At 48.7% G+C, this 22,400-nt stretch overlaps 1 protein-coding gene and 1 long non-coding RNA gene across 3 annotated transcripts in view; both read right to left on the minus strand.

The window, feature by feature from the left end:
• Positions 1–705: 705 nt before the first annotated feature.
• On the minus strand, positions 706–4,615 carry Gm32345. Of its 2 annotated transcripts, none has more exons than XR_003946781.1 (2): positions 4,000–4,615; positions 706–2,755 (listed from the first exon to the last, which is right to left on the minus strand). It is a non-coding gene; the product is annotated as a predicted gene, 32345 (long non-coding RNA). The 2 variants fall into 2 exon arrangements; XR_003946780.1 differs by having other exon boundaries at positions 3,053–4,615.
• Positions 4,616–13,998: 9,383 nt separating this feature from the next.
• The window catches only part of Klf13 (Kruppel-like factor 13), a 52,565-nt gene continuing 44,163 nt past the window's right edge, over positions 13,999–22,400 (minus strand). The window contains exon 2 of the mRNA NM_021366.3: positions 13,999–19,445. Coding sequence (NP_067341.2) covers positions 19,156–19,445 — 290 coding nt within the window. The 3' untranslated portion in view covers positions 13,999–19,155. The remainder of the gene's footprint in view (positions 19,446–22,400) is intronic.

Raw genomic sequence — 22,400 nt, forward strand, 5'->3', positions numbered from 1 at the left:
TCTGTGCTTCCAACACCCTTAACAGTAGTTAGGCTAACCTCTAAGAAGGGGGTACAAAGTAAGTAGTAGGTAGACAGGTCCTTGATATACAGATAGAGAGAGGGGCTACAACTATGAAATAAAAATGGCAAACTTCCAAGATGGCTGACTTCTTCCTCACCTAAAACAAAAGTCTGGCAGCTTAAAACAAAGGCTCAGCAGGTCCCTTCCTGTCTCCCTGCCTCTGTCCCCTGGCCAGTAGGAACCCCTCTAATGCCCTGATAAGTTTAAGGCCAGATCAGGGCAGCACGATTGTGGGCCAATTAGTTATCTTGTCCTTGTTCAAACTGACCAATCCTAAATTAGGAGAAAGAGACCCTATCCCCCTTTAGATCCATGGTAATAATGGCTACAATATTTTCCATTGCAATAACCACCACAGGTTCCCAGGATTGGAGCCTGGCACCAAGAATTATGTTAATCCTGCTGTACCGAAGAAACTTAAGATCAGAGGGGCACAATTCAAGATCCGCTTGACTCTTTACCTGTTAAACAGACCCAAACCTCATGACCACTTCCAACAGAGGGGCTCGTGCCCTCCCCTAGGAATAACGATGCTTCCACACCTATAGTTCAAAACTGGGAAGACCCAGAGGAGGAAAGCCCTCCTCTTCTGCTGGGCTCTGGTTCCCTCCCATTCCCTCTTACTTCTTTCCTTTCTCCTAATTGTACTCACACTTACATTTTTATCCTGAGTTTTGAAATTTTTACAGTCATTCCTGCTGGACTATACCACTACGACCACCTGGGACAATTGCAAAATGGACTATAAAACTCATAGAATCTCTCTAGGCCCAAGAAGCTCCAAAGTACATGTCCCCTGCCACTAGAAAGTAGCCAGAAAGAAAAATAACACCCCCCCATTGCTTATTTGCAAAGTATCTGGAATAAAAAAGTCCCCCTCCCCCCCCCCAAAATAAACAAACAAACAAAAAACAAAAAGCAAAAAACAAAAAAAAAAAAAAACCAAAAACACCAAGACCCTAAAACAGGACCAAAGTCCCAGGAAACCTGCCATGCACAGAACTCCAGGAAAGCAGCTGACCCCTACCACATGCCCTGGAGCCTAGAAGCTGCAAAACCACGCAATTTATCTTGTCTCCCATGCCACAGGTTTGAAAAGCAGTTTGTCCAGAATAAACCCCTGAGTCTGGAGACGTCACACCATCTCCTCTCCCAGCTGTAGAAGCTGAACTCGGACTCTGCACCATGCTGTGGGGCAGGGGCTTGGGTACCCACCTCCCAGACCAATTAGCTCTCTCCATCCAGGTACATCTGAGGTCTCGCTTGTTTTTCTTTTTCTTGTTTTTTTAAGATTTCCCCTGGTGTTCAATTCTTACGTTTTCTTAGAAAACCCACCATCAGAACAACCTTGTTTGCTTGCTGCCTTTGCTGTCTGTCAAGTTGAGCCCCTGTCCGCCAAGGCCAACCCCTGGCAGAGGCATCTGGGGGAAGGGCTCACTATGCAGAATTCCTGCTGCCGAATTCCTCTCCTTGGGCACGAGAGGCCAAGATGTGATCTTCCGTGGCTAGCTCTTCTTTCTCCGCACGGATGCCTGTTTACTCATGGGTAGGGCTGTGGGGAGGAACTGCGAGCACACCTACTACCTGGAGCTGTTCCGAGCAGACCTTGAGCATAATTTCCGCAGGAATGCTGCTTATCATCACCCTCGGGGGCCACACCAGCTGGAGTCCGCCTGGTGCCTGTCTCTGCTTCCCAGTTTCTCCTTCTGTCCAAGAGGCGGAAGCAGTTGCTGCGCAACCCCCAAGCACAAGTTGGCTCTGGGGGACAAGGATAAGCAGACTAATAGCAGGGAAGAGTGTGGAAGGAGGCTGAACAGCCAAGTCAACCGTCCCTTGGGCCAAGAAATGCTAAAGGGGCTGGGGTGACAACTCCATATTAGGAATTCATTGAAAGCAAAGCCTGTAGGAAGTGGGGAGCGCACCCCAACATCCACACCAGAAAGTGCTCATTCAACTCCCAGTCCCAGGAAACTAGTAACTCTTTTTGTACCAAATGCTTCAGGGTTCTCATTAGAAAAGAACTGTTGGGCAAGACAGCAAAACAGTGGACAAAAGTGCTGCTACCAAGCCTGACTTCAAGTGTGAGTTTGATCCCCGAGACCCACATGAAGGAGAACTAACTCCTGAAAGCTGTTCCCTGACCTCCACAGGAGCAAAGAGGGTGCAGGGAGAAAGGTTTTAAGAGAAAGAGCCCATGAACCAGTCTCCAACCAGTTGAGGCTGTCCAAGGCCCCAGGCAGAGACAGAAAGAAGGCTGTGGTCTTGCTCTAGCCAGAGCTGAGGCCAGAGTGGCAGCCACGAGGTGGTATGGCCTCCTCTCAGTTAAATGGAGATGATGATTTACACCTGTCCCTCCCAGTGTGTAACAAGGCCTTGCTAGACACACCACACACACACACACACACACACACACACACACACCACTCAGAGCTCTCAGGAGCAGGCCACCTCTGCTTCAGGAATCAGACCTTCTGAAAGTATCTAGTAGGAAAGGGACCTTTGAGGGAATCAGCGTGAGTCTTCACTGCACCTACATCAAGGTCCTGGAGTCCCTGCTTCTGAAACAAGGGCAGACTTCAGAGTTTCCGAAATGTCACCTACTGGGATCACTCCACTTTGAGATCCTGGAACAGATCATCCTCATGAATCCGTCCTGAGAGAGAAGACAGAGCTACAGTAGCCTCGGGAAAGCCTGGAACACAGGAAGAGACTCATTACAGGTCACCTGCAGACTTGGAGGACAGAGGGATGTGTGGTCAGGAAGCAGAGGACCCTGAGGGGAGGGATGGTTACAAGGGCTGGTAGGGTGAAGCTCAGGGACAGGCTAGCCAAGTCACGGAGTCTGGGGCAGCTAAGACAGGCCAGAGGGAGAGAAGAGAGAAGGGGCGGGGAGAACAAGCCTCAGTCCTCAGTCCTCTCCCTAATGATAAGGGTCCCTCTCTCTGATGGTCTTAAACACCCAAAGTACAGGACTCCAGAGATGGCTCACCAGGGGGAAAGACTCCTTCTTCCAAAACTTCTGCGTTGCATCCTCCCAGAAGCACTGTTGTCCTCTGACCAAGCCCTCTCCCTCACAGTAACTTAAAACAACCTCAGAAACAACTGTGAGCTTGCAAAGGATGCCGCCAGCGATCATAATTATCCAAACAACATCCTCCTTCAGTCTAGAGTGGCTCTTGAGCAAGGCCGTAGTTCTCCAGACAGATCAAACAGGAAGATGGGCACTGTGACCGTCCCATCTCTACTCCCAAGAGGGGCTTTGGGAACCAAGTGAGAGGGGGGCAAGAGTGGGCCCAAAGCACTTGGGATGCTCTGAGCCAGGTTCAGGATCTCCAGGGACCACTGCCCTAGGGAACCTGCCACTGTCCTGGGGAAGGGGTCCAACTATGAGAAAGCTGGCCTGAGGAGCCATGATGTAGGAAGTTATGGGAAGTGGCAGGCCCTGAGCACCCCCTCCTTCTCCTGAGTCTGGGGCTCCCAGCCCAGCAGGCACTATCAGCCCAGACATGATTCACAGCCTTCCAAGTTTCCACAGAAAACACCAGAGGGCAAGCAGTTCAGAATTCCAGGAATTTATGAGAGCCTTGGGAAGTTCTGGGAGGGCTTTCTGGCCTGGTCTCTCTGTCCCTTCTTTGGTTCTGACTGTCCCTGAGAGCCTCTGTAAGACTGAAGAGGGAAATACCCTCACAGGCTCCAAAGACTGACATACACAGCTCCCTCTGTCTCCTATGGCCCAAGAACTGTCACCTCCCAACTCGCCCTTGCAGCTCTATTCAGCCCTTCATAGCCCCCTAAATCCTGCTTTACAGTCCTCCATAAGTTCCCCCACAGACTCTCACCTCATTAGTCCTCACAACCAACTACATCCCTAAGTTCCCACAGCCAGGGAAACCTCCTCAGCCTCTGCTCCAGAGAAGGGTGGCAGGTAGTTCTTACCTGTATCAGTGGCCCAATAAGAACTGAACAGGGGCAAGGTACCACACAGAGGGGACCATGGCACTTCCTGGGGACAGAGAAAAGGATGGAAAAGGACCTGACAGACTGACATACCACACAGATGGTGTAGGTTTCAGAAGATGAATAAGACCTGAAAGCAAATGGTTATTTCAGCTTTAGGAAAACAGGAAAAGGGGGCGGGGGTGGGGAGTAACAGAGGTTAATACTGAGCAGAGACAAGGAGAATCAATTCAGTAAGCCCGCTCTCCACTAAGGATTTCCTCTGGGAGAAGGTGAAGAACCACTCAGGATGGAAGAGAGTCCCCAGATGGGGCTGCCCAAGGAATGCAGGTGAAGGAAGGACCATAGAGATATATGTGTGAGCACAGAACAACAGGGAGTGACTGCTTGACAGATTTCAAAGATAGGTGAATGTGCAGTTTTTACACAGGCCAAGGACTCCGGGGCATCCGACTTCCTGTCTGTTGCAATGGATGTGCAAGAGTCAAGAAGCACTGTGGAACCTCATTTTCTATACTGGGCCAAACTATCAGTTAAGTATGAGACACAATAAAGATAAAACTAAAATAAATCACACCTCCTACATATCCTTGCCATAACTATTAAAGAATGTAGTCCAGCAAAGAAAGAAAATTAAGCAAAAGGCATGGGCTTTGGTGACCCATCAAAGAAGAGGGAGTCCCAGACCCAGCAGGGAGTAGTCAGATTAGGGTAGAAGGCTGGGAAGGAGGTATAGGGCAGAAGAATAGTGGCAAAGGGGCACTGTTGTGCTACTAAGAAGAAAGAAGGGGGTGGGGGGGGTGTTCAAAGCTATGGAGACAAAGATATATGCAAGAAAACCAAGCTTCAACCTGAAAGTAAACAAAATGTCAATGGAAAGGGAGCCATCTAATCTTTTTAAAACATAGATAGATATGCGCACGCACTGGTCCATGGAGAGCGCAATGGCGTTGCATTCATTAAAGTGTAATTACAGGAGGTCGTGAGCTGCTCAGTGCTGAGATCTGACCTCCGGTCCTCTGAAGAAGCAAGTGCTCTTCATAGCTCACTTATCCCTCCAACCTCAGCTTTGTGTGCTTGTTCTTCAGAAACAGGTCGTGCTGCACTTCCAAAGCCAGCAGAGAAGTCCCGAGTAGCTTGGACACCACACTTGGCTTCCAATTTGCTCTTGATGTCAGAAATATCTTCCTTACATGGTATCAGCTAGTGCCACATTAGGCTCACAAAGAAGGGAATGTCCTTTGGACCTTTCGCTGCACAGCGTGTCAATTATTATGTGTAACATGGTTACCCTGAAGCCCTTCTGAAGTATTGAAATCCACCCTTAGGAGAGCCAGGAGAAAAGGGGGAATGGTAGTTCGCCTAGAATGTCAGGGCTGCGTCTAAGAGGTGGGGCTAAGGGCTAAGGGGCGGGGCTAAGGGCGGAGATAAGCAGATTCCTGGGTATCAGTGGCCAGACCCAGGCCCCAGTGAGCAAGGCCCTGTCTCAAAAGCCAAGGTATAGCTTCCAAGGAAGGACATTCTGGGGTCAACCTCCTGTCTACACACACACACACACACACTCGCGCGCGCGCGCGCGCATACCCACAAATCTGCCTTTAGTTTACAAAAAGCAAGTGGCTGAGGAGGGCAGGGAAGAAAAGTAGAAGGGTGATCAGCAAACGGGAGGCGGGAGGGGCGCTGTGTAACTTCAGAATGTATGCCATGGAGCAGAGATACCCCAGTGAACCTCAGGTCTAGGACTGGAAGGCTGAGATGGAGAATTAATTACCATATTCATTCTTTGAATCAGAATGGACAATCATTTTCTTTAAGAGGATGACTCGGGATTGGAGAGATGGCTCAGCAAAGAGCATTTGTTGACGACACGGTGTAGATTTCCAGCACCCACATGGCAGCTCACTGTAATCCTGCACCAGGAGGATCCGATACCTCTGGCCTCCGTGGGTACCTGCACTTACATGCATACTCCCACACAGATACAGATAATTAAAAAGAATAAAAACAAGCCTTTAAAGGATAATGGCAAACAAAATACTTAAGTGCTACAAAGATGCGGGTATGCATTTTGGGGTCCAGCTGAGGTTCTTCATCCCCTACTTCCCTCCTCTCGGGGTGTCCAGGCACGGGAACCTGTGGAGTTCTGCAGGGACTCCCAGCTCCCCTCCGGCTGGGAAAGAGTACCGGGATCAAGACAGAGGAGGAGGCCTTCCCAAGGATCTTAATGTCTCAGTTCTTATAAGTGAAGGCCCTCTCCAACGATCTTCAAGGGATCTTCAAGGCTCTCTGAGACAATCATAGCTTGTTTATATTGCTTTATTCTGGTGGGATGGTATGTCTTGCTTTATTTGGGGTGAACCAAGGGTTCTATAGTTTTGGGGGAGGGGGTGAGAATATCCAGGGTGGGCAAGGGTCTGAGACGCCTCATTCGCATGGGGCGGTGCTCCAGGAATCTCAGGTGCAGGGCTAGTTGACATTCCTCATGTAGATGGAGGGGTTCAAGATCCCCCCAGGGAGAGAAGAGGAGGCCCTGCTGACCAAGGGAGTCGGACATTTTGTACAGAGCTCAGAGCTTTTTGGTAATGTCAGATCTGGACCTCAGCAGCAAGGTTTCGAAACAATAGAAGACTCATCTTACTGGTACATAGGGAGGGTGGAGCAGGCAAGAAGGAGAGACTCTTGAGATTTGGGGAGGGGCTCTTACTTTTAAAAGTTTTGTTCCTTTGTGTAACTTTCACTAGCTTTAAAAACTGGAGCCCGGGCTGGAGAGATGGCTCAGCAGTTAAGAGCACTGACTGCTCTTCTACAGGTCCTGAGTTCAATTCCCAGCAACCCCATGGTGGCTCACAACCTTCTGTAATGGGATCCAATGCCCTCTTCTGGTGTGTCGGAAGACAGCTACAGTGTACATAAAATACATTAAAAAAATTTTTTTTCACTAAAAAAAAAAAAAAACTGGAGCCCATAATCAAATTCCTTCGAAGTCTCTGAGTGCCTTGACACAGCATGCTAAAATAAAATATTTGCTGCTTGGACATTTTGAAGCATTTCCACTGGCTTTTTCTTAATCAATTTTACAACCATCACCAAATGTAGATGGTGATTTTTGTTCTTTTCCCGAGTATACATACAGGAAAACAAACCGTCTCCAATGGTTACCCAAAGACTGGATGTCAGCCTGAAAGAGCAGTGAGCACCCATCACCTACCTTCAGGTACCTATGACCCTACCCACACCACAGCATCCTTCTCTAGGCTCACACTAATAAAACCTGCTCTCCTTTAAGAGCCTTCCCACCAAGCTTCAGGCCCCTTCTCCCTACTGGAGACAGCTTATTCTATTTTTACTCTATGTCGCCGAATGGCTAGAGTCCAAGCTGAACAGTGATCTGGGTGCCAGACTCCCTGGCAACATCCCTCCTTTGAGGCACACTGCTCTGCTCTGTGCAGAGAACAGACTGGCCACGGCCATCCCCACACCCTGCGGTCCTCACGCTGCAGGGATGATCTTCAGCCCATCTCAGACATGCTCAGAATGCACACGAGGACCTGGATCCTGTAAATTCAAACACATGGAGCACAGAGAGAGGGAGCACATGCCCCTCTAATAAACTTTAAATGTAACATGTGGACATGATGAACCCCTGGACCTTTGGAGCCAGTTTTTGTTTGTTTGGTTGGTTTGGTTTGGTTTTTCGAGACAGGGTTTCTCTATATAGCCCTGGCTGTCCTGGAACTCACTTTGTAGACCAGGCTGGCCTCAAACTCAGAAATCCGCCTGCCTCTGCCTCCCAAGTGCTGGGATTAAAGGCATGTGCCACCAGCACGCCCACCTCAGAGCCATCTAATTGATAGTGAATCTTCACCATATGGTTTCGTAGTCCTGCTTTAGATTCTAGAGTCAGTTTAGGTTGCTAAAACAAACCACCACATACCGGTAATATTTATTGCTCTATTTATCTAGTGGCACGGAAGATTGGGGTGGTTCCAATCCAGTGTCTGGAGAGGGCAGGCTTCTGGGCTTGCCAGTAGAGTACCAACCTCTTCCCTGTGTCCTCAAGTGTCCAGGAGAGATCATCTCTCTTGTCTTCTTATGAATGTGCCAGTCTTGTCATGAGCACTGTGCAAACATGAGTACCTCCTGGTGACTTAATTCCTTCCCTAGGGACTCAGGTGCAACATATGAAGAGAGGCAGGTGACATTCAGCCCGCAGCAGGCAACACTGTGTGGGAGGCTGGCATGGCTGAATGGCTCCCATTATTCTGTAGCTTGATTTCCTGGGACAGCTAATTTGAGGTGTGACTTGGAGGATGGGATATTTAATTTCTTGTCCTTTCTTCATGCTACTGTGCTAGGGGACAGGGAGATGAGACCTGGAGCACATCTGTCCTCCCATGGACTCCTGTTGGGGACATCTAGGCTGAGTCCCATCCTGTTCTAAGGGCAGGCCACATGTCATCAGCTGGCCTTTGGCAAGCCTTTACCTCAGAAGAGTACTATTGTAGGTTTTCCTCACATAAACTCTACCTGAGCAGTTTTGAAATTTTAGAGAATAAACGCAAGTAGACAAATGCCTTCTGTGTCTTTGGATGCCAAAGGGTAACATGTGCCCGAGTTCGTGTCCCGCACACCTTTCTTCTATACATGAATAATAAAACATTGAATAGCTGTAGACGTGTGTGTGTGTGTGTGTGTGTGTGTGTGTGTGTGTGTATGCTTGCACATGTGCACGAACTGTGTGTGTGTGTGGATTTGGAGCAAGACATTGATGCTGGGTGTCTGCCTCACTCTCTACCTTATTATGACTTAAGGCAGGGTCCCTAGATGAATCTAGAACTCACTAACTTTGCCAATCTGGCTGGTCATCAAATCCCAAGGGTCTTCCTACTTGCTTCCTCCAGAGATGGGATGGTTGGCACATCCATTCCCCCTTTTTACAGGGCTACTGGGGATCCAAGTCCAGGCCTATGCACTCACACAGACAGTACTCTGGAGCCATCTCCTGAGGTCCCACCCCAGCCCCCGCCCCAACCAAATCCTATTCTTACAGAATTTGATTCCCTTAGAAATAAGCTGGCTATTGTATGATTCACTGAGACAACTCCTCACCTTGGATGTTAAGAAGGTTTTAAATATTTTTGGCTTTCATAATTCATAATTTAATATCTGCTACATTTGCAAAAGTATGAGGGAAGTGTGAGTTCAGACTGACTCCTCCCACTAGCACCCGCTTGCTGGCAATTGCTATGTGTGCCTCTCCTGGCCCTTCATCCCCACTGCAGAGGCGTTCGTTACCTGCCTGGATCTGGGGTTTCTAAATCCGTCACTACATAGCTTCCGTGCCGCCTGCTCTGTTACAGTAGAGGTCTTCACAGGTAGGAAGCTCACTGGGGAAGACGTGGTTGAACTGAGGAATAAGGCCATCTTCCCACTCTGACAGTGTTAGGGCTACAGTCCAGGGACTGATCTTGCAGACATCTGTGGCTAAGAGAAAAGATCAGGACACAGGCAAGAGGTGGGGGCTGGTCTGTTTACTAGAGTAAGCATGTACTGACCAGTTTCCTAAGCACCAACAGCACTCAGTTAACAACCTTGCCTCCATGGTATCTGTGCTCAGGGATTCAAGGGGACAGCTGATCACAAAGCTATGTTGACAAATACTATAGATTCTCTCTCACCTGATGCTTCTGGAGAGGCCACATGTAAATCATGTCCTAACTAGTAAGGTTGAAAATGGAGGACATTGAGACTCAGACAGTCATAAAGAATGACTCTGGCATTATCAAAAACCCCAAGCCAGCTGGGCATGGTGCTACACACCACACATGTTATCCTGACACTCAAGAGGCTGAGGCAGGAGGATTGAGAGTTCTAGGCCAACCTGGGCTAACCAGACACTCTGACAAAACAACCACAAAATCAAACAAAACTAGTATTGGTGAGGATGTTGTGAAAAGGGACCCCTTCTCAATCTGTATAGTCAACAGGAATGAATGTAAACCTTTGTGGTTTACGGAAACAACAAAGAGGAGCCTGAACACACTAAAAGTAGAACTCCCTTGTGAGCTGGCAATCTCACTGCTGTGTGTACGTGCCTTTGCACGTGAACTCGGGGTGTTGGGGAGATTCATGCGTGACTGAAATTACTAGGGGAACACTCTTGTGGCATTAACAACTGGGCAGCAGAAGTACCCCCAGATAGGTTATAACTTTTTGCTTAACCCAAAGCCTAAACCAACGAATCTCTGACCTCTGTGAGCTGTGCAACCTTGGGAAGGCCACTTTACCTCTCTTCTGTGTTATAAATCAGAACTGCTCATACCTCCTGCTGATAGTGCTGACCAAGCAGCACCTGCCCCTTGGTGTATAGACGTGCCAGACAGCAGTGGAAGTGGAGAAGCAGAGCTGGCTGCTGCTCCAGGCATCCAGGCAGGTGTGGCAGTATGAGCCAGACAACCCTCATCCCAGGCTGGTCTTGGTCTCCATCCACAACAATCCTGCAGGGCTACATGCCGTTTCCCACAAGCGTCTGGGAATAGAGGCCAGACCATGGTTGGCCTGAAGGCTTGGCCCAGGGCCTGTTCTGCTGATGCGCCTCCTGGCCTCTGCTGCCTCACTGTGATCTTCACCTCCACACACCACGGCCAAGCCTACTTCCCAGGAGGGAACAAAAGCCTGCTCAGGCTCACTGTAGCTGCCCAAGTCACGCTCAGTGTGTTCAAGATGGGAAGCCCATCCGAGTATCAGCATTGAGACCCAAGCCCTGTCTAGGACTCCAACAGTCACCACTGTGATGAAGGCTGGGTATGCTGGCAGGGAATGGGTGGTGCTGATGGTGCCCATTTTCCAGGAGTAATCTGGAATCTAAAGTGAAAGCTATGAAGGACCTCAGTTCCGGGGAACCTGGGGTCTTCCTAACCCTTCTGTTCTTTAAGTGCAGCCTGGTGGGCTTGCAGTACTAGGTCAATGCAGTACTAGGTCAATGCAGTACTAGGTCAATGCAGTACTAGGTCAATGCAATCACAGAGGCAGACACTAGAGAAGACTCCCCTGATGGTTTGGAAGAGGTGATGGGGCCACAAGCCAAGAAATGTACACGGACTCTAATAACTTTCAGAAGGAACCAGACATACTGACACCCTGACTACAACCCAGGAAAACTCAGTTTAGACTTTCGACCTTCAGACCTTTGATGAGAAAAAAATTAAATGTGTGTTGCCCGAAGTTGCTGTCTGGAGAAGTTTGTTAGAGCAGTAACAGGAAGGAGTCCAGGACGAGCCCGTTTAGTACTGCGAAAGCCTGCCTACCCTTCCTACTATCATGGAGTCAGTCTTTCACCCTTGTTGATGCAGGACAGACAGACATGATGTGGCTTTTCAGAGTTGGGTCTTTACACACTGCTTTGCATGTAAGACCCGAGGAGTGTTGCTCACAGTAAATGTTCTATCATGGCGCTTATGAGATTTGATTGGAGAGACTGAGCCCTTCTGTGTGTCCTCGGCACAAATCACATGCCTAACTTGTCATTTAAGGTCTTCAGCAGGTGAATGGCTAGCAGGCTACAAGGAGTGTTTCCAAGGGTCTGCATGAACATGCCCTGTGAATCACCTAAAGCAGGCAGCCCACCCTGCGCATGGTAAGTGGTTCTTCTAGAACACAAAGCTTTCTCCATGGTGTCCCGGCCAAGCAGTGTCTTACCATTTGTTTGAGTGTCTCAAGCATTGGGGTGCTCACAGTCTGTAGGCTGTTTCCAAGGGTGGTACTGTGGTTTGGATTTGGTTCCTTCCCAACAGAAAGGCATGGGGGGAGTTAAACCATTGTGAGGGGTAAAAGAGGCAGAAGCTTAATCCCACTGTGATGTTTATTTAGAGCAAGGTATTTGGTTAGGAGTGAAGTCCCTATGACTGATTCATAAAAAGAGAATCCAGAGGTGATACATGCAATGCACACCCGTGCCTCTCTCTATGTGCTGTCTTGCTACTCTGCTGGGAGGAAGGCAATCAGACGTGAGCAACAGACCTTGTGTCTGTAAAAGACTGAGCCAAAAGAAACCTCTGCTCATTATAACCAACCCTGTGACACCACATCCCTGAAAGCAGCAGACAGACAAGGACACATGATAAGTCCATCCTTAAAGAGGCAGATGTGGCTTGTGAACCAGTCTCTGCTCTCTAGGATGATGGAAGCCTGACACACTCACTCCCATTTGACAGCACACCTCCCCTGGCCTGGACACAGCCAGATACAGTGCTCCATCAAATTGCCACCAACTGCAGAGGGGCCTTTCTTCACCCTGTCACAGGGCGACCCAAGGATGTGCTGTTTGGATATCACACATACTAATGAATCCCACTTCCAAGTATCAGTAAAAGCTGACACTTGCTTCTTAGAGGATGTATTGTTTCTTTTCCACTACTGGGGGCCCCCTCAAGGTCTCTGGGGCAGTCAATGCAGCTTCCGTCTTAGAAAGAGCTCTCAGGGGGCTGGTGAGATGGCTCAGCGGTTAAGAGCACCAACTGTTCTTCCGAAGGTCTTGAGCTCAAATCCCAGCAACCATATGGTGGCTCACAACCATCCATAACAAGATCTGATGCCCTCTTCTGGAGTGACTTAAGACAGCTACAGTGTACTCACATATATTAAAATAAAATAAATAAATCTTTAAAAAAAAAAAAAAGAGCTCTCAGCGGTGATGTCATGAGTGGCAGGCCCTTCTTTTTCCTGTCAGTATTTTTAAAGCCTCCGGGACCCTTTCCCTACACAACTGTTTATGGAAACAGACCCACCCTATGGTTACTGCTGTCTTCGGAAGTTCCTACACAATACGGGAACATTTGCAGAGGAGGTGAACTACACTGTCCCGGGGCAAGACTCCAACTGAGAACCGGCCGCAAGTATCCTGTGCCAACACATACCTCAGGATGATATGTTTATAGCTATTAACATGTTTGGGTGCTTTCAGCACACACACCTCTCCTAATCTTAGGAAACAGTGTCTGTGTAGCTTCAGCCAATCCCAACATCAACTGAAATGCCTTCCTTTATTAGTGTTTAGAATTTCTTACAGACGCAGACTGAAACGGCTTACAGCATGGGCACCACTGTGTCTTCTTGGATCAAAAGGTGGATATGGCCACAACTGTTCTTCTCCCTGCCGCCACCAACTCTGTCCACCAGCTACCGTGGATACAGACCGTGGGGGACAGACCCAGTCACACACCTGACCCTGCTGGCTGTTGTTTTCCACTTCTGGCATCCAGGAGCAGCCACAGACATAAATTTGGCCTCTGGTGTTGACCAGATCTCTTGCCTCTTCCCTAGGCAGTGAATTTTGGCCTCCAACCAACCGTATAACTTCTGTGGCTAGGAATAGACATTTTCTAGAAGCCTAGACAAAGGGTAGCTGTATCCAGGGAGAGTGCTATAGCTTGAGTTGGAAGCATCTTCCAGGTGTCCGTGTGGTAATATTGGTAGATGAAGTCTTTGGGTCTAAGTCTAAGGGTCATGATACTGTGCCCATCAAGGGCACAGTGGGTACCTGGCTCCCTCTCTTCTACCTCATGGAAAAAGGTAAGTGGCACTGCCCCTCCTACTCCCTCTTGGTACGACATGCTGCCTTATCAGAGTAAAGGAACTAACTGGCTATGGTTGACCCTATGACACCATGAGCCAAAAGACTCATGTGCATCCCTTTCTAAACTGAGTTGATTTTACTATTTGTTATAGTGACATGTAACATAAAGGAAGGCTGAAGGAAGCTTATAACCTCTGGAGACATGGGCATCATATCCTCCCATTGACCTTTAGTTAATGGGCTCAAAGAAGCCCCACAAGACAAGACAGAATACCCAAAAGAGAAGTCACCCTTGTTCAAAGCCCCAGCCATTTCGATCAGTGGCTGGAGTTTCTCCAGATTTTAGCTTCTGCCCCTTTAACAGAACCTCTGTAGACCACACCCCTCAACCGAGGCAAACAAAATAATGAATCATAAATTTTATTTCAAAATGTAAACGTCACTAAACATGCATACATGTTAAAACAATAAAATTTACAATTTCATTAATTTTTTTTCTTTTGCATAGGACATTACAATATAGAATCTATGCCTTACAAAATACATAACAAAGTTTTATCCGAGCAAGCCAAGGCCAGATTGGGAAACTGTACAACTGTAATACTTCACTGTAGTGATCCAGGAAAGACGGAACATGGCCTTTGGAAGCATGTTGGGAGCTAGGTTTCAACAAAAAAGTTCCTATGGGAAAGGGAACTGGGAAGCTGCTGGAAATGGCCTTGGACCTTGGATTTTGCCTTGGGGTTTTGGCAAAGGATCCCCCAGAAGTTCCACCGATGGCTTTGGATGGGAAGCAGTCACCTGGGCCTGTCCAACAAAACCACAGCAGGGATTCCCAGTCACCAAGGAGGGACAGGAGCTCTGACCCCACAATGCATAGTGGCTCAGCAGGGAGCCTTATGGTACTGTCCATGGGGTCCCCACACTCGGTACCCAGGGCTTCTCCAGTGTGCAATGGGGGAACAGAAAGATCCTTCTACCCACATACTAGGGTAGACATTGTAAGTCAGGTCTGCCACTGGAGCAGATGACCAGGCAGTGTCTTGAGTCACAAGGGACGTAGAACTAGCTACTCCTGGGAGAGGATTCTCCTAAGTCTAGAGTCTCAGTACTGAGACAGGCAACCTGGCCCACAGGCATTGGGCAAATGAGCACAGGCAGCCTACCCACAGTAAGTACTCTAGGGAAACAGCCGGACCCGCTCTCAGGCCTGACCTAAGTTTCCTGCCCACCCCCAGGAATGCGGGGGAGGTGTCCTCTCTGCCATCCTGTTTGTTTCTAAATAAAAGTAGTACGGTTTTAAAGCTGTGTGAGATGGGGGAGGGGGGGGAGGGGACACTACGACTGGGCTGGGCTAGGCTAGAGTTCCAGAGCAAGTCCACTAACTCTGTATGGGTCAAAGAAACCAATCAAACCTCCCTTCCCTGGTGGACTGGGACCGCTGGCCACCAAGAGGAAGGGCCTCTCCCTCAGCAGTGCTCAGGCCTGTATCAGTAGTAAGCTGGACTGTGCATCCATGTTTGGGTACGAAATTCTCTGGAATGTGTCCAGGACAAACCTTCGAAGACTCAGAATCAGGAAAATTAGTCACAGGACCTGGCTCTTCCTCATGCCATCCTAATTTCAAAACAGTGAGTCAAACATCTGGATTTTAGCTTTGAAAGATACAGCTTCCAGAACGGACAGATGGAAACTTTGGACAGAAAAAAAAAAAAAAAAAAAAAAAAAAAAAAGACAAAAGTGGGTGACCTACAAAGTATCTCTTCCCGATCACAACATAGCTACACATAGACCTGCCAGCACTGTCTCTAACCAAATGACCTTTTGTGAAGTGGGACAGGGGAGGGGGGAGGGACAGTGGGTAACACCTGTCAGAGGTCAAAATAGGTAGCCTTGTAACCAAAGCCACAATCAGAGCTGAGAGACGAGGCCAAGCTATTGCTCAGGTTAGTCTCACATGGACGGCACCCCTGCTTGGTGGAGATCCCAGCTGAAGCCTCTAGGAAATGCTGTGACCCTGTGCAGTCCATCGTAGCACCTGCTTCTGGCAAGAAAAGGGCCAGTCTTCTGGACGGAGTGGGGCCGAGGCATTCATTCGTCTTGAAAGGTAACCGCTCTGTTCTGCCACATTTCTCTTGGGTCCAGAGAATGTCACCTCCCCTCATCCATCCCGACATCTAAACCACCCCTCACTGGGGTTGCCAGGGTGCAGAATTTTGCACCCAGAGGCTGCACTCTGGTGAATTGTCCACCTGCCCCAATGCTGGACTCAGAACAAGGTTGCCATGGTGTGGGCTGGAGGTGGGGAGCCTTTGCATCTCATGTCCTGTGAGTAAGGGGCATGGCAGGACACAGTAGGGCACCTCCAGGACCACACTCCCATCGAGGGCATCACTGTCCACCCCTACGTAGCACCCATCAAGAGAGAACCGAAGGCCCTCTTTGGAAAGGGCTATTTTCTGTATGGCTGTAGAATTCAGTAGGCATCTGGGGGAACAGACAGTGGCCCCATAATATGGCTGATGCAAAGAAGGACTTTCTCATTTGGGACATGAGCTAAACTCCAGACCCTTGATGGCTGAAGTCCAGAGTTCTGACACTGCTGTAGGAACTCTCCCTTCACTCAGGCACTTTCATTGTGGGATCTCTGATTCCCATCCCGAAAATAAAGATTTGACTTTTCAGTATTATTCCTGGGCACCCTAGGGGTTCCTCAGTCAAACTGAAACCAGAAAATATGGCCATAAACCGCAAGAAACTCAAAGATCCTACTACAGACCCGGGTCTGGGAAGACTGCATCTTCGAAGGCATCCCTTGTTTATTATGACAAGATGGGAACCTAATGAAAAGCCCCTGGAACTGAAGTTAGTGAGTCATGTTCCTTCCTTCCTCCCACCCCTTGAAGACATGAACTGAAGCCCCAGATGATATAGAGGGGGTCTATGAGGGGTGCCCTGGCCCCATGCCAAAGGACCACACCCTGCCATTAAAGGAGAACCACTTTGGGAATGAAGACACGTTCATTTGCCAAAAATAGCCAACGCCTGCATATTTCTGTTTTAAGGCAACGTTACCCTTCCATCTATCAGATGGAACAGCCCTGGGTCATTCAGAGGAAAAATTAAATTAAGTGCTCTCTTTGGAAACAGCCTATGCCCACTCTCCCTCCCCCTCCCCCCCAACCCGCTCTAAAACAAACCAGCTCTTTCTTTTATTCCAAGATGATGGGGCTTAGAGTCCTTTTATCCTTCCCGTGTGCAGACAGTGGCGGAGTCAGAAGGCCTCCTGCTGTGACTCTATGGGGAGGTAGGCCACAAGGAGACACCTGGCTCCTCCCAAGGAGAGACCGTGGCTGGTCTCTGGGGCACACTGCTGCCTCTGGCTTCAGAACTGTGGATGTAGGTGCACCAAAGGACTTTGGAATAAAATTCCTGAATCTGGAATGTGAATTCCTGAGACATGAAATGTGTTCAGAGTGTGGCTTTCTCTGCCTCACACAAATGACTTTGGGAGGGACTACACTTTGGAACTCAGCATGAAGATCGCCACACCCCAAGCACCCAGGGCTCCCTTCTTCAGTCAAGGTCCTGGCCACGTACCCCACTCTCTTCCCCAGGTGAAATGCAAGCAGAGCTGTTACCAGCTTTACACTGGACCAGGGCAGGGACCTCCCCCCACCCACCACGCCTGCTTTTGGCAGCAACAATGCCACAGCCTAACTCAGCACCTACGGTGCCACCAGAAGCCACCATATGCCATTGTTAGCCTCTTGTAACTGACACAGGTAGTTAGAAAGGGGTGCCCAAGATCCATGTGGGAGCCACATGACAACAGCTGGAAACTGTAGACTTGGCTGGGCATGGTCTCTGGGTTTCCCCTGTGCTGCACCCCCACACTGTGTGAGGGTTGGGGCGGAGGCAGAATGGCCACAACCAAGGCACACTGGGCCCAGGAAGCCCATCTATGACCCTCTGAGTCACAAGGGCCAATTCTCCACATCAAAATGAAGAGAGGTCTCTGTAAGATAACCCATGTCCATCCCAAACCCACCCACCACCCAATACACACTCACGCGCGCGCGCACACACACACACACACACACACACACACACACATCCAGTCCTGGGGCTTTGTGTTCCTGGGCCCCAGAGTTCGTGGGAGAAGGGGAAGAATGCCTGAACCTCTGCAGGGTGGGAGGAGATGATACTCCAAGTATCTGCAAAGGAGCAACCAGAACATGGTCTTGCTGACGAGGCCCAGCACCTGAAGCCAATGTAGCCCAGGTCTAGGCTCCAGGAGAAATAGAGCAGGCCTGGTTTCTATTCCTGCTGTCCCGACCAGCAGCAGGCCACCCACCCCTGCCCTGACCCACACTGCAGACTGGGTGCGGTTTGGGTGCTCTCAAGCAGGGCAGGCAGAAGCAGGACAGAAGAGTGGGTAATGCAACAGTGTGGAACTGTGGGTCTGCTAAGTCTGTACCCAAGGTTCTGAGAAAGTCATTCCCACAATTTTCATCCGGTGTCCCCCAGAGCAGCAGTCCTTGTCTCTCCAATAGCATCTCCTGGAATACCTGCTGTGCTGCTCTGAGGCGGTAACTGACGATGCCGTTGCCACCATCAGTCCTGTGGGATGTGTGAGCGCTGCCACACTCACAGACTGAAGAGGCAGAGAGGGGGCGTGGCGGTCCTGTCCAGTGGCCCAGGGCACGAGAGCTTAGGAAGCCGGATAAAACAACATCAATTTTGGGGAGAAGCAGGTCCAGTACAATGTGCCCAGGGTACTATTTCCCAGTCTGAGAACATAGTGTGATAGTGAAGGGTCCCAGGTGCCTTCGTGTAGGACAGGCAGGGCCCAGCCGCCTCCATGGGTGGTTGGCAGCCATGATGTGCCAATCCAGGCAGGGTTTGCATCTGGCCTCCATTTTCCTAAGGATTTCTGGAAGCAGGTAGGTAGGCAGGCAGGCAGGCAGGCAGACAGGACCAGCCTTAGAAGGCAGAGGTCCTTCACAGTTCCATAGGCAAGTGCTCCCATGGTCTGTCATGGCTTACCACATCCCTGTGAGGTGGCCGGTCTCTTAGCCAGGCCAAAGGGCAGAGAACCACAATTGAGTGGTAGGCAAGAGAGGGTCCTAGGCCTTTGGGGGGGGGGGGGGGGTCTTCTGCAAAAACACCACATCACTGTCTCCAGCTGTCCTGTTCTGCCCCAATGTAATCCTAAACCTCACAGAAACTCCAGAGTGCAAATCTATGTACAAAGTAAGGCGGCAGAAAGGCATGCCCTCACTGACCTCGTGGACCGCGTTCATCCCTGAGAAAGGGGGGGTGGGGTGGGGGAGAGGGGGGTTCAACACCGCTGAATCTCATCTTCGTGGATAGCTGTATTTGTGCAATTTGTGGGTGGTGTTTTTGTTTTGTTTTAATTTTTTTTTTGAGATTTTTTTTTTCTTTTTGTTAAAAATTGACACCTGAGGTGAAGAAAACTGTTTTGCTGTGGACTTCTCAAGTTCGCTCAGCTTTCCTATTACCAAAGGGGTGAGGAGGCGCGGTCCAGGCGCGGGTGCTCAGGGTGAGCTGGCCGGGCTGATGGTGGGGCTGCTGGCATCGGAGCGGCTGTAGTCGCTGAGCGAGCCGGTCCTCGAGCCCCCGCCGCGCCGCTGCAGCATGCCTGGGTGGAAGTTGGCGTGGCGGCGTGCGTGCTTCGTCAGGTGGTCGCTCCGCATGAAGCGCTTCTCACAGATGGGGCAGCTGAACTTCTTCTCGCCCGTGTGCGTGCGATAGTGCCGTGCCAGCTCGTCCGAGCGTGCGAACTTCTTGTTGCACTCCTGCCAGCTGCAGGCGAAAGGCCTCTCACCTGCGGGGAAGGGGGACAGAACAGAGGTAAGTCTTGGCCACGCCCCACCGGCTCGCCAGGCCACTGGCTCTCACCATCCTCCAAGGCCTATCTTTGCCGCAGACCCAGCACCCACCCATCCACGGACACTCGGGGTCACCTGACAACCACAGAAAATCAATCACGCCTTTAATCTGAGCACTTGGGAGGCAGAGGATCTCAGAGGATCTCTGAGTTCGAGGCCGGCCTGGTCTACAGAGTGAGTTCCAGGACAGCCAGGGCTATACAGAGAAACCCTGTCTCTAAGAAAAAAAAAGAAAGAAAGAAAGAAAGAAAGAAAGAAAGAAAGAAAGAAAGAAAGAAAGAAAGAAAGAAAGAAAGAAAGAAAGAAAGAAAGAAAGAAAGAAAGAAAGAAAGAAAGAAAGAAAGGAAGGAAGGAAGGAAGAAAGAAAGAAAGTCAATCACTAGTGTGAAAAATTTGAAAGTTAAGGACAACAGAGCCACCAACTGTGGAGGAAAAGGGAGAAGCTGGCAAACAGGAGAATTCACCTAAAACCTCTAATCAGAACTCTCAACAGAACCTGAGATACAATGCCAGGCACAGAACAAACAGAAAACATAAAAAGCAAGTTCAGGGGCTGCTGAAATGGCTCAGTGGGTAAGAGCACTGACCGGAAGAGCAATCCTGAGTTCAAATCCCAGCAACCACATTAGGGTGGCTCACAACCATCCCTAATGAGATCCAATGCCCTCTTCTAGTGTATCTAAAGACAGCTACAGTATACTTATGTATAATAATAAATAAATCTTTGGGCCTGACTGGAGCGAGCAGAAGTCCTAAAATTCAGTTCCCAACAACCATACAAAGGCTCACAACCATCTGTACAGCTACAGTGCACTCATATACATAAGATAAATAAATAAACCTTTAAAAAAGAAGAGCAAGTTCAGAGGACACGGACACACACACAAACCAGCACTGAGAAATTAAAAATATTCTTCTTCTTCTTCTTTTTTTTTGGAGACAGGGTTTCTCTGTGTAGCCTTAGCTGTCCTGGAACTCACTTTGTAGACCAGGCTGGCCTCGAACTCAGAAATCCGCCTGCCTCTGCCTCCCGAATGCTGGGATTAAAAGCATGCACCACCACGCCCGGCCAAAAATATCCTTATTAAATAACTCCAAAAAGCTGGAAATATACTCAAAGAAAGAACTATCCTGAAATAAAAAACAAAATTCTACAAAATATGTGAATGTCCAGTGTTCTGTCTCCTAGGACTGTTGAAGACAAGGCCCATGTGTGCTGTGTTGGGTTTCCTTGTTAATTTTCAGGGGAAGATACTGAGAGGTGACCTTCAAAACCAAGCAACCTGGGGCATGGCCACTAGTTGGCTGCCCATGCCTTTTGGTTCCATTTTCCAGGATTGTGCGTCTAGTATATTCCTAGCTTTTTGTTTTTAACAGACAGTGAGGGGCTAAAAGCTGAAAGCTCCAGGAATCAGTACAGTGGCTAAAAATACATAAGAAGAGGTACAGACTGGTAAAATAGAAGACAATGAACATGGTGAACTGCTGAATGAAAAACAGACTTGTCAGTGTGAGCGGCGTGGGAGAGTAAGATGGGGAACTGGGCAGAGGGAGGGAGGCCATGTGCAGAATAGCATCCTATTAGGAGGATTTCTGCATAATTACCGCAGTGAGTGAAAAAGGAAACCTCAACACTTAATAGGTAGTACGCAAGAAACAAACACCAGGCTATCCCCACCAGAACCAGGCAGGACAGACAGACACTACATGTGTACATCAGGCTGGACATGCTGGAGGGCAGCTGAGTTCACATCTCATAACTCCAGCAAAACCAAGAGAAACCATGAGCCAAGGGCAAAATGGAGGTTTGGAGAGGCGACTCTATAGGGCCCAAAGGTGCACAGAGGCAATAATCCCAGGGAGAAAATAGTTCTGTGCAAAAAGCATGATCAACATATCAGATAATCTTAAGGACATGGGGAGGGCCTATTACTTTTATTTTTATTAGAAAAAAGGTGACAAGCTACAGAAAAAATAGGACCAATCTGCACACAAGACAACAAGGATCAAATTAAAAGCACACTAAAATGCCAGATGGTTGTGTGCAGCCTGCCAAGAGCCTAAAGCTCTGGGTGCCTTTCGTATGTAAAACTACTTATCTTTTCCAACAGGGCCAGGAGAATGCAGAAGGCACTGTAATCTCAGCGCAGGCCCCAGCAGGTCTATGAAACTTTACAGTTCCAGTCACAGAAACGCAGTGCTAGATTTCAATAGTGCGCAGGATCAGTGTCACAAATCCCACTGCCCATCAGAAAATGTGGCTTTCAAGGAAATGGTGGAAGACACACAGTAGAATTAAAATTATATATTCATTAGTTCAGGGGGAGATGAGGAGAAGGGTTGAGTGAGGTAAGTTCTTAAATGTAACTGCACAAAAGCAACAGATTAATTTGAGAAATTAAGAAACAAAAATTATGTGTGTGTGTGTGTGTCTCTCTCTCTCTCTCTCTCTCTCTCTCTCTATATATATATATATATATATATATATATATATATATATATATATATATATATATATATATAAAACAGTACCCAACAGGACAACTGAAATCAGATCAGAGGAACAGTATTGAATTGAACACAGCTTTATTATAAGCTTTTCTGTGTTGCAGGTCTTCTTAAAAATAACAGTAAAGAGTAATATGATCTTTAAGGGCTTGCAAGAGATGGCTCAACAGGTAAAGGCACTTGCTTCATCAAGCCTGATACCCCGAGTTCCAGCCCCAGAACCCACATGGGAGAGGGAACCAGTTCCTAAAAATTACCTTCTGGTCTTTACACGTGTCATGCCATTCACGTATATCACCATATCCTAATTTTTTTTTTAAAAAGGATGCTTAAATACATTTTAAGAAATATCTAACCCAACCATGGTCAGAGAAATGGTAATG

The sequence above is a fragment of the Mus musculus genome, chromosome 7, assembly GCF_000001635.26.
Source record: "Mus musculus strain C57BL/6J chromosome 7, GRCm38.p6 C57BL/6J".
Classification (NCBI taxonomy): domain Eukaryota; kingdom Metazoa; phylum Chordata; class Mammalia; order Rodentia; family Muridae; genus Mus; species Mus musculus.